The sequence below is a fragment of the Vidua macroura genome, chromosome Z (assembly GCF_024509145.1).
Source record: "Vidua macroura isolate BioBank_ID:100142 chromosome Z, ASM2450914v1, whole genome shotgun sequence".
In the NCBI taxonomy this organism is placed as follows: Eukaryota; Metazoa; Chordata; class Aves; order Passeriformes; family Viduidae; genus Vidua; species Vidua macroura.
Genome location: NC_071611.1, coordinates 67,559,653 through 67,572,423, shown reverse-complemented (window position 1 = coordinate 67,572,423; position 12,771 = coordinate 67,559,653). Strand labels below are relative to the sequence as shown.

General features: G+C 45.3%; 1 protein-coding gene across 1 annotated transcript; it reads left to right on the top strand.

The window, feature by feature from the left end:
- Nucleotides 1-10,191: 10,191 nt before the first annotated feature.
- On the top strand, nt 10,192-11,700 carry LOC128821595 (inositol 1,4,5-trisphosphate receptor-interacting protein-like 1). The gene is made up of 3 exons (XM_054002786.1): nt 10,192-10,229; nt 10,471-10,800; nt 11,012-11,700. Exons 2-3 carry the CDS (start codon nt 10,474-10,476, stop codon nt 11,597-11,599), a joined length of 915 nt encoding a protein of 304 aa, XP_053858761.1. The 5' UTR covers nt 10,192-10,229; nt 10,471-10,473; the 3' UTR covers nt 11,600-11,700.
- The last annotated feature ends 1,071 nt before the right edge of the window (nt 11,701-12,771 follow it).

The following is a 12,771-nucleotide window of genomic DNA, read 5'->3' as shown; positions in this document are numbered from 1 at the left end:
GAGCCATCTGCAGTAAGCCATGCAGGCTTGGTCCCTTTGCCTCACTGCCAAATTCTCCAGCAGGAGATGAATAAAAAGAAAAGCATGAGGGTGTCCAAATGTTTCCCTGCAGGAAACAACAAAACAGTTCTTTTCCTCAGCCAAACATTTCCTCCAGATCAGGGGAGAATTTAGAGGGATGTGCTGTGAGATCTTCTCGGTTGTCAGAGATGTTAGCCCAACTCTTCAAAAAATTTAAATTCACCATCAAACCTCAGCTCTCACCTGCAGAAGATTTCCTCATAGTTCACCAAATCATTTTATTTTACACAACCTTTCTTCATCAGGGTACCTCACTTGTGTTTTTGCCTCTTCTAGGTTGACTGAGGGACACCTGCTGAGCCAAGTTCCAAGTCCATCCCATCCTGTAAACAATCCCCAAAAAACTCCTGCAGCAGCTGTTTACCTTATCCAAAAGGTGGGTGGATATAAGTAATTTTAACTCCTGTGTCAGCAAGTTGGACAAAAATATTATTCCACAGGGACCAGGACTGATATTCTGAGTAAGGGAATGAAGAATTAAACTCTCAGAGACAGTTTTTCAATCACAATAACATCAGCTTAAGAGTTTAGCCCATTACCAGAAAATGAATTTTGGACAGCACAGTAAGTGCAACACCAGTTTCTTGCCACTGGTTAGGTGGAAGAGTAGGAGTGATTTCATCCTACTCTGTAAATCTGGGAGGTCCAACAGAATTAATTTCTTCTTCTTTTTCTATCAAGTGGTGTTCACATCCATATTTTCTTTCCAATTTCCATTAACAATCCTGTGCTGAATGTGGATTTCAGCACAGACTACCTGTATGCCCCATATAAGAAGTGATCTTCCTCCACCTGGGTTGTGGAATTTTAGAAATGTTTGGCAGGCACTTTCAGAGATATATCTGACAGAGCATGATTAGCTTGGCAGCTACTAGAAATTATCTCTGAGAGAGGAGATTTCTCAGAAGAGTTGCACAACTGAGTGCTGCAATCTATTAAAAAATGGTCTGGGAAAAGCTCTGAACTTGGTTAGATAGGAGGGAAAGAGAAGAGCACAGACACTATATGGAAACTGTCCTGCATTTCTTACTCCAGGGTGGGTATCTCCTCCCATGAGTGAAATATACTCATTATTTTTTTTTCCTCACCAGATCTTGGCTAGGTCTGAGTTTGGATGGAGTTGCAAAAGGCCACTCTTGGCTAGACTGTGGTCACTGAAGCAGTAAGCATGAGAAGAAAGGCTGGGAAGGTTTGAAGCCCCTATCTGCTGGAGCCTGGAGTGCCGGCTGGGACAAGCACCTCCTGCACACCACCTGCTACAAACCCTCTTCTCTGACTATAGGAAAATGCTTATTTATGTCTCTGCTCAGTAAAGGAGAATACTGAGGCTTGAGAATTATTTTCTGGAGTTTCTCTTGAATCCATGAGACACTTCATCCTTTGACACCTTGAGGCTGACACTAGATATAACAGTCAGGGAAGGGAAAAAAATGTGCTTTCTGAGGCCAAATGCAGTTTCATCCACAATGGAAACTAATTTGTAACAAAGGATGAAATTTTGAGTGACTGCTGTATTCAGGGACTTGTTCTTTCTTCTTCCCACACATCCTGTAGCAAACAGACAATTTCTTGTCCCCTTCATTAGATTTCAAGCTACTTAAAAGCAGAAGTATCAAAAAAAAGAAAACCCAGTATATATAAAAAAATAGAATGTTGTTGTGAAGGATTGTATTGCAGAAAATTTCAGTCCTGAAGTTCAGGAACCTGCACAGTCCTCTGAAAAACATTCTCCCAGGGACCCCAGGGGCAGTCTGAAATAGATAAGCTTTCAATTTTTCAGTCATCCTGGCGCAACACACTTGTAGTTAATCCACTGTGTACAAGAACACTCAAATCACATTACTGAATGTCTGCCTAATGAATCAGCAGCCATGTAGTATAATGTCTTATGAACTAAAATTGCCTCTTAATTACAGTCTAAAGCAAATAGAGTTGTGTCCTGAAGCAGCATTTTGGCCGCTCCGTCTCCTCTGGAGCTGCTGCTCACTGCCAGTGTTTCCCTGGCACCCAGTCCAGATTAGCAGAATATTAAGAAGTGAAATTTTTGTTAGACAGCAGATGTGCTCTGATTCAGCTGAAGGTCTGAATGCTCAGCTAGAGGCAAACATTCCATGCTGAATATTGAACAATGTGGTTAAACAATGAGATTGATGTTCACATTGTGTTTTGGAATTTCAGGGTATTTGTTCTTGGGGAAAAAAGAGAATTTTCTCAAATATATTACAGGTTATTTTAAAAGTGCAAACCATTGTTACAGGAAGCCACTTATGCTTAAACTCTGTAAAAATCAAACAACGAAGTCAAGAAACACCAAGGGAGACTTTGGCACTGGAATAAAAACTACTTAGAATTTAATTTAACTCTCCCTTCCTTCCTTCCTTCCTTCCTTCCTTCCTTCCTTCCTTCCGCAACTTCCGCAACTTCCGCAACTTCCGCAACTTCCGCAACTTCCGCAACTTCCTTCCGCAACTTCCTTCCGCAACTTCCTTCCGCAACTTCCTTCCTTCCGCAACTTCCTTCCTTCCTTCCGCAACTTCCTTCCTTCCGCAACTTCCTTCCGCAACTTCCTTCCGCAACTTCCTTCCGCAACTTCCTTCCTTTCCTTCCTTCCGCAACTTCCGCAACTTCCGCAACTTCCGCAACTTCCTTCTGCAACTTCTGCAACTTCCTTCCTCCTTCCCTCCCTCCCTCCCTCTTCCCCCCCCGGCAAGGCAGAGGTTTTCTGATGTACATTTCAGGGACTGATTATTGATTTATTTGTTTGTTTGTTAATTTAAGCTGTGCTCATGTGCTTTTACAGTGAATTAGTTTTGACATGATCCTTCCTAGGCACAGCTGTTATTGGTAGCATAAAAATAAATAACTGGACAAAGGGCACAGGTGTCCAGTTCACATGGAATCAACCATTTCTTCATGCATTTTGCAGGCAGGGGCCAGTTTGAATCAAGGGAAAAGGGATATTTTCAGGACCAGGGGATAGACAAGAAAATTTACAGCTTTCCAGTGACTTCCATCATTGCTGGAATTAGATACAGGAATAGGGTAGAGATGATCTATATTTCCACAAAAGGGTTCTCCACCTGCACTGGAGAGCAATGTGGGGCATTAGCAGTGTAAAATGACCTCAGGTCATGGAGGATCAATAAGAGCATGTCTTACACAGAAAGGCATCATCAGATTTCGAAGAAGTTGGCAAGACCTGCACTGGATTCTATAGATAAATATGAATTTACACTGCCTAAAACCACTTCCAAATAATCCAGTAATGTCCTATGAAAACTTTTTCTCTGGCACTGAACAATTAATGAAATTTAAAGCCTCTTACCTTTGGAAAGTCACATATTATTTATAACACAAGTAGCTCCTTCTGCCTCCCAAGATTGAATGCAGGTACTCAGAGAACTCTTTTTGAAGGCACAATAACGGTGTTGTTATAGCTTTGTTATATAGCTATGTTCTAAAAATATAAATGAGGTCACACACGTGAAAAAAAAAAAATTGTTTCCTCCTGTAGAGTTTGCTTGCAGTTATTTGCATTTCCTCCCTTCCCAGAATCATACTCAGCTAGCCCAGACTTGGACTATGGCACATACTGAATCACAAGGGTGAAAACTAAGTCTACATCTGGCAGTCCTTCACTTAAGAAGGAAACACTACACAAGGTGTTTTCTTCAACTTATCTGTTCTTTAGGTCCTGAGTGTGACTGGTGTCCATTCATTTGGAAGTCTATTCATAATGGCATACAGCCTGTGCTAGTTGGCTGTTCTCTAAGAGCAGGACCCTTAAAAAAATTAGTAAAAAAGACAAAAAGGATGAGAAGAAATAAAATAAAAGAGAAAAAAAGCTGTAATTTTGTTTCTTGTGTGATTTATGTAAGGCTTGTTGCAGTGAGATGCTGAGATACTGCTAGAAATTAAATTCAGTCATTTGCTACACAGTGATCTCCTTTTACTGCTGAAGCAAAAGTGTCAGGTGCCTTTAAGGAGCATTTCAGAAGCAAATGTGTTCTTGATCACTCAAGAAACAAGAAAAAAAAAAAAAGAGTATTGTATGGAGATCCAGTTCTTAAATCAGGAAGAATGGTGTGATGGCATATTCCAAGTAGAACTGGTACTCAGGAACACCCCCCACTTCAGGGTGCTCAGAGACCACGAGACCAGCAGAGTTCTTTGCACAATTTTCTCTTTTCTGCTTTAAAGTAATTTGTTGTGGTGTATTTTTTGTATTATTGTTGTTATGCGTTATTCAATCTGTTTGAATGGTTTGCTCCAGTGTACCCTCCTTGCAGTTAGTTTAGCCTGTTGTTATTGCTCCCTTTTTCCCTGTCCATCAACCCTGGTACCTACCCTTTATGCCCGATCCTTCTGTGTCAATTATTGTAACTCTACCCCTCTCCCCTGTCATTCAGCGTAATGCCAACCTCTGTCCAGAACCCTCTGTGCCATTCATCTGATCACTGAGTTCCTATAGGTTCTGGTAGAGTGGTCTCCTCCCCTCCTGCCCCTCATTGGTTCTGAAACAATATAATCCCACCCTACACTCCTCCTCTACTTTCCCCTAACTTGTTACTCTGTTGTCTCCTCCCCTGAGACCTCCTCCCTTTATAAGCTGTAACACAATACTGTTCTGTGTTCTTTGTCACTGCACTGCTCCAGGGTTGGCTCATTTGATAAAAGACTCTTGGAGATGCATACTAAGGACCCTTCCCACTCCTTTGCCTTGACCCTCAGCACGTTCCAACAGCTGTCCACAGTCAGGATTTGCCATCTTCCCCAGGCTACACCACTACTCAGTGGTGCAGCCTCGAGGGAGAAAGGGAGCTAGCCTGGCCAAAGCTTTCTCCCAGGACTCAGACACTGCATCAGTAATTGGTCTTAAAAATAGTGTTTATATTAAAAATAGAGCCCCCAGAATTCTGTAGATCCTTGGGTGATCAAAGGCTCCAGGCCTCTGCATCTCTTCTCTTGTCTGCTGCTGTGTTACGTGTGTGGCACATTTACCTACGGAGTGCTCACTAAGGAGCTGACATGGCTATGTGCCAATTGCTAGTTATGTGCTTGCTGTGAACCAAAAGATATGGCTAATTGTATTATTGGGTTTTTTACAGAGTAGTCTAAAAGAAAGAAAAAGTGTTTTACCTAAACTTTAAAAAAATTCTCTTTTGGAGAACTGTTAATATCCAGAAACTTTTTTTTTTTTTCCTTTTTTTTTTTTTTTCCATTTTTTTCACAGTCTGCACTGTGTCTCAAACTTGTGTTTAGGACACCAATAATCACATCTTGGTATTTGTTCATCATCTTTTATGAGGTGACCAAATGCCATCCCTGCATCTTGGCATGAAGAGGAGTCACATCACCCAGAGACAGGCAAGAAGTACCTTTTATTTCTAGTTCTGCTGAAGACATACCAGACCATGACTGAGCATTTTGAGAGAGGATAATAAAGAAGGTTCTGATGGCTAAACCTGCAAGTGCGCACCTAGCCTTGGTGCCACTGGAGACCCTGAAAGATGCAGTTCTAGAACCACAAAAACTAAGGACAACCCCAGCTGGCAGCAACTCTAAATGTTCTTGCCCAACACCACACAAAGCATAGCTGACTTTAAAGTTAGATCCAGTTTCAAAGTTGCTCTATGTGGCACAAGTTGTGTTTCAGGGAAGTAGTAAATAAATCCATGGCTGGAGTTCCACTGAAAAGATTGTACCTTTGCTGGGTTAAAATTAGGAGTTTTGGATAGATGTGAAACAAAGGTTTGTCGGTACCAGACATTGTTTAGATTGTGGAGAGAAATCTAAACCCACATGGAAAAATGGACATCCCCTGCAAGCATTTGTGGTGTTGATCCTATTGATAGTATTTGCTGTGTGTATGTGTGTTGTGTTTGCAGTGGGAAGTCTGCAGCATTTCTTCAGGCTCTGCTTGATGGAAAGTGCAATAATCTACCAAGAGAAAATCTTGCACAGCTCCTGCAAACAACCCTTAACAGGCAGCTTAATAGGTCTGAGATGTGGTAAGAACAACAAAAAATGTCCCTAATTGAAGGGGGAAAAAAAAGTGTTCCTGAAATTCTTCATTCTCAGTGTAATAAATATGGTCCTTAAAAGGACCACTCCTAACAAAACCTTTCAAAGTGCAGTGACTCCATGGAACGTCAACAGTTCACTATGCAGAATGTATTTCCTCAGTGTTTCAGAGTTTTTTGGCTGCCCTGAGTGTGCTTAAGGATGCAAAGTTTTGTTACCTGTGTAGTACTTTTAAAAAGGCAAAAATGATTTTCCATGTGTTTTAAGACCAGAAGAATTTTGACATTTAAAGAAGACCAACAGCAGAGCTCTGAGCCACTCTAAACACGTTAGAGAAAAACATCTGGTCATGTATGATATTCCTCAGAAATGTCTATGCTGACTATTTGTTATGATCCAGTTCTTAAAATTGTTAGAGAAACACCTTTGTCCAATTAAGGTGCAAACAGGACTATAAGCCGAAGTTAATAGTATGGATTGTATTTAACAGTAAATGTGAGGGAGAGAGAGAGACAGAAATAGAAAAAAGAAAAAAAAAAAAGCAGGGGGAAGAAAGAGAGTGACAGAGACAGATTAAGTAGAAAATATCACCACTTCATGGATCCTTTTGATCCTCACCTAGTGTTCTCAGTGGTGTGTGTCCCATAAAACATGGAGGTTTTTTTCAGTGGAATTAAAACACAGGTGGGAATGCCCAGGTACCTCCTCTGAGGAGGGGAAGCTTGACAGAGTCTCTTGCAACAGAGGCTGGTTCTGCATCACCTGCAGTGCTCTGGCAGCCTCAGGAATAAGTCTGGGGGACACTTTCGGGTCTTTGATGGTTTGTGACTCTTCCTCAGCTGCCTCTCGTGCCAGTGTCCCATGTGTGCTCTTCTCGTGGATGGGGGTTTTACAGCTGAGCCGGGTGTAAGGGAGAACGGGTGTTCATTGCCTCTGACCAGAGATTACACACCCAAAAACCCTCTCTATATTTCATTCTATTTTTCTCTGGAAAAACAGTGGTAATGACTGATTAAAAAACTGATGCTAAACATGCCCAAAGTAAAAAAATAAATAAATAAATAACCCCAAACCAAAACAAACCAAACCAATAAAAACCTAAACAAAACAAACAAACAAATGAAAAAACAAAAAACCCAACAACCCAATGCACTTTCACATAGCGAAATACAGAAACTAGAGCTTCTGAGGTCAAACCACTGGCTTGTGACTAAACTTAACATCAGAACTGCATGTGTTTAGGCACATAGGGATTGGGGGATATGCAGTACATATTCATTTTAGAAGCAGGATGGTTATTGCCCTGGATAACTGTCTTTGCCACTTAACCAATACAGGTCTAAAATACACCTGCCAAAAGGTGCTGGGCAGGGCTGCCCTGACCATGCCAGCAGGAACAGAGCTGTGACTGAAATCTCCTGATCACTGTATCACAGCAGAGAAAGGAGAATAAATCTTCAGCACAGAGGGTTCACACCTGACAGAAGCCCCAAGAACAGGCAAATAATGTCACGAGCTGTCAGTGGATGGTTCATTAGGACACCCAAACATCCCAGAGACAGAGAGCACTGAGCTCACGGAGCATGTCTTGAGGATTGTTTTCTTTGTTGCCAGTAAGAATAGACTGTGATGCTTGCTATCGAATAACATCTCTGAAGTACTCTATTTCAAGGGGAAAAATCCTTAAACTTCTGTAATAAAAATTATAGATTCCCATTACCTTTTTTATAAAGCTAATTGTAGCTTTTAGGTGTTTAGGAAAGGGAAAAAAAAACCTAGGAAGGAGCTTGCAGTTACTTCAAGAGAAAAGGGAGGGGACTTTTATTCAAGCATCTGGGGATTTTGCCAAAACTCAACTACCAAACCCACCACATTTTTAGCCTTATTGTTAAATACTCTCAAAATAGGCTGTTTCACTTTTCATTGCATATTGTAACATCGAAAGTAAAATTTCTCTGCTGCTTTTGTCCTCCATATCCATAGATCACTGATTTTTACTTATGCTACCGATGGAACTTGAAATTATTTTTTTTCATGTTTGTGTGCTGAAGGTGTCTGAACTTGGAGCAGGATTTGGACTGTGTTACCCATTCGTGCCTCCTCCCAGAACTGTGTGGATGCTCACGCAGAGACCATCTTCAAGAATTATTTTCTTGAAGTAACTCTGTGGTGAGTCATCAGAAATGAGTCCTACAGCCTTTTAAGTCATTCCGCCAAGTTACATTTTACAGTATTTTCCTTAGTGACTTCTAGTATTTCTGCCTGTGTGAATATGATTTGATGGATTTATGCAAGTAAGGAGAGTTTCTCCTATTAGAAAGAAAGATAGATAGATAGATAGATAGATAGATAGATAGATAGATAGATAGACAGACAGATAGATACAGACAGACAGATATGTGAGAGAGGTGGGAGGTGTGAGAGGTGTGTGTGTATGTATGAGAGACGGAGAGAGAGACAGAAAGAGAGGGCAGGAATATCAACAGTTCCTGTTGAAGGTCAACAGTGAGGAAAGGGCCTCTTTCTTCATCCCTGCTCTGCCTTGGCACCAAGCCCACAGGCTGCTTGGGAGCCACCACTTCCTGCAGAGCAGTGACAATGGTGGCTCTGCAGCTGAAGAGCTGGATCTGCAGAGCAGTTTTACGGAACTCCAGTACTGATGCTGTAGATTTCCCTGTGCTCTCCTCAGGCAGTTTCCCTCCACTATTCCCAGGTGGAAAAGAACAGCTTTCTTCCAGCTGTCCCCTCACCCAGCTTTGTCACACTGGTGTCTCGTGCAGTGCAGATCTGCTGTGTGAAACCAGGCTGGATTATCAACGTCATGCCAGTCAGGGGCTACAAAGGCATCTATTCACTATGGCAGCAGGGAATGATGCTCAGCTGCATTCAACTCACACACAGAGGCAGACTCAGAAAGTCATTTGGCAGAATATCAAACATGCTGATAAATGGGTTAAAAATTCTAGTGCTTAATTCTCAGTTCTCTAAGGAATTAATAGAGAGTCATGAGAATGTCCCAGAGAACTGTGTGGTGGACACTGTGGTACACTGTTAAATGTGTCAAGAGTTGGCCTGAGGCTGTTATGATTTGTTCATGGTGGTAGAGGTGAAATTTCACAGAAAGTGAAATTTTCACAGAAAGTGAAATTTCAAGAGTTGTAGATATTTGAAAATTGATTTTAAGTGATGGCTTCTTCCTTGTGCTTAATTTTCTTGGGTTTATTTCTTGTTTTCTTAAGTAAGATCATTGTGAGTTTTAAGAAATTTTTCACTACCAATGAACCCAAATTTGAGGGATTCTTGGGGGAAAGAGGAGGTGTTTTCCCCAGGAATGTATCACTCCTATGCTTTAACTCAGGTCAGGTGAGGACTGTCGAAAGACTGGAGCCACTTGAGTGTCAAGCCCAGAATCATGTGTGCTGCCAAGAATGAACCTCAGCAGTCTCATATCTAAGTGTGCAGAGTTGGGACAGATAAACAAACAAGACATGCTCTGAGCAAAACGTCCCCGTTCTTCCAGAAACATGGCAGTGACATTGCACCAGAGAGCAGCCGGTTACTGCCGAGAAATCCCCAACACTCAGAAGGTGTTGATTTGCCCTTCGTTTGCTGCTGATAAATTCTGCAACTCTCAGACATGAGGCTGTAGCTGGATGAGGATGGATTTCTTCTCCAAAGAAACAAGGGACAGGAGGAGAGGAAATGTGCTCAAGGTGCAGCAGGTGAAGTTTGGGTTCACCTGGAGGGCAGTCAGGAGTGGTGAGCACTGGAAGATGCAGCTCCAGTCCCCATCCATGTCCCTTTCAGGGATGGCTTTAGGGTGTCTGCAGCCTGGATCCAGAGCGTCCTGGGGGGCTCCTGTGGCTGGCTTTGCACTCAGGGTGAGGATGCCCAGGAGCCGCTGAGGCTGGCAGTGGGGACCAAGGCTGGGGCTTGTGGGCCGGGACGTGTGGCTCTGGGGCTGTGACATGCCAGGGCATGGGTCACAGTGGCAGCTGTGAGCAGGGGCACAGCCAGCTTGCCAGCTGAGTGACATGGTCCTGCTGGCTGTGACATCACAGAGGACAGGTCATGCTGGCACCTGTGTCCAGGGGCAGCACGGGGCAGTTGGATTCTGGCAGCCAGTGAGTGCACACGCAGGGGGAATGCTGGGCTGGATGGGGGCTGGGAAAGATGCCCTGGGGGTTTAAGGCCAGAATGACAGCTGGGACCCTCAGGGCAGGGCACTGTCCTCAGGGCTGGGGCAAGAGGGGCTTGGGCCTGTCAGCGTGGCAGGTGCCCAGAGAGGCTCTGGGGACATTCCAGGTGCCACCAGCCCCCTGCTCCCTCCCAGCCAGATGTGCTGAGACCCCTTCCTCCCACCAGGCCATGTCTCCAACAGTGGCTTTCATCCTGGCCCTGTTAGCCACCCCCGCTGGGCTGAAGGTGAACATAAGAATTGATAAGGGTGAAGTTAAACGGATGCTGGAGCGTGAGGAATATTTGCACCAGGAGATGATTCGGCTCCTGCAGGATATTGAGGGGAACAGTGGCATCATGGAAGCCCTGCTCTGCTCTGCACTGGAAAAGCAGTGGCTTCTTTGGGTCAGTGCAGCAGCCCTGGTTCTGGTTCTTGCTATGGGCTGCTGTCTGGTCAGGAGAAGAAAGCGTGGCTCTGCCAGCAGGACGTGGCAGGAGGGATCCAGCATGGAGGAGGTCAGTGAGCATAAGAAGATCGAGGGTGCAGGCAGGGCTGGCAGCACTTTGGCTGTGCCCAGCCCATCACCAATGGGCACATCCAGGATAAGGCTGGAGCGGGCTGTGAGCAGCCTGATCTAGTTGAGAATGTCCCTGCTCGTTGCTGTGGGGTCACACTGGACGGTCCTTAAAGGTCACTCCCAAGCTCTGCTGTTCTCTGGTTCTGCAGCAGGGCCTGCCCAGCGCGAAGGTGCTGCAGGAGCTGGTGGAGGAGGTCCTCGGTGTCTGCCGAGTGCTCTCCCGGAGGAACTTCATGCCGGAGCTGCACCCAGCCACTGGGACGGACACTGGCCCTGCAGCCTGCAGCGTCCAGGAGAGCAGCAGCACCTACCGCACGCTGGTCATCCTGCGGCCACCGCCCGGCCACTCCTTCAGCCCGGAGAGCACGAAGTGGCTGCCAGCCCGGCGCATCCGTGTGGCGCTGGAGTGCCTGTGCTCCGGGGATCAGCTGCTGGGGCACACGTGCTTTCTCCACGCCTCTGGTGGCCAGCTGCCCAGGGATCAGGAGTGGTACCTGATGGATACCCTCTGCACGGGCTCCTACTTGGACCCAGAGAAAGTCACCTGCTGGGTGCAAACGTTGGTGGCGTCGGCCTGGCTGCTCCTGCCGCACTCGCGCCACTGCCGGCTCACGGCGCTGCCCTCCGGCAAATCCTGCAGCTTCCGGCTGAGCGGCGCCTCTGGCCGGCACTGCAGCATCGAGATGGCTCTGGCCGTGCAGCGAGGCAGCTCAGGTGCCTACCTGAGCCTTGAGTAGGCAGCAGCCAGCTCTGCCAGCAGCACCGGCTGGGCCAGAGAGCTGCCACCTCTCTTTACTAAAATCCTCCCAAGCGTTACAATAAATGGGATGAAATTTTAGTCCCTCTGCAATGATCTCTTTTTGGTTTTGTTTTAATAAACTGGAGAATTTGTGGCAACTTTTGCAAACAGGTGGAAGAATTTGTAATTTTTTTTAGACTAGACTCTATCACTATCTTTTAACTCTTTTAACTCGCATGGCTGAGGGAGCTTTTGTTGCAGCTCTGGAAAGGGCTCTGGGGGCCATTGCCTGAGGATGGGGATCAGGGTTCAGGGAAAAGAAGCAAAGGGCTCAAGGCAAATGCAGAACAAGCAGAGCTGCCACAGCGTGGCACAGAAAGAGCCTCATCTCCTTCTCATCAGCCTACGCTGTGTGCACTGCTGTTTGTGGTGCAGGTGGCTCCTCATACTGAACAGTATAGTGACCATGAACCTGAAACGAAAAAGTGTCTACTTAGAGACATCCTCTTCCTCCCCCATGCCGTCTCGGTAGCAGCGGTGGTGTGCGCACATTCCCACGAGTCCCCTACCTAGACTTTTTCCAATAAAGCTGAAATCATTTAAGAGCTTGCCTACCATTTATGACAACATGGAATACAGCACATTCTGGCCTGCTTGGCTTGGTAATCATTATTTGTGTGCATTTGGTCCTTGTTTTACAATGAGCAATTTTAATCTTTTCAAGTGATACCTGCAGCTGCTGCATTTCTTCCCCCTCTCTTCTTAGGAATCCTGCAGAACGGTCCATCAGCCCGGCTCTACACCCACTGACTGAGCTCCCACAGGCACCATCAGCCTCATTAATAGTCATGAGCAGTACTTATACGTCATTTCGTGCCTTTCATTGGTGGAGCTCTTCTCGCCTCCTGATTGGTGGTGTGGTGCTACCCTGCCAGGCCTCCCAGCAGCCTGTGTCCCCCGCCTCCCTCAGGGGCAGCACGCGTCCTCCCTGACATGGCCCCGCAGTCCTGCCACCCAGGGTGGCCAAGCAGCCATCGCACCAGGGAAGATTGAAGGAGAGCAGAAAAGGGTCCAAAACCACAGTGGAACAACAAAAATATGTGTCAAAAGAACTGCCAACCCCAACAGAACCTCTCCCCATCACACTCAACAACTCCTCCTCATTTGCAT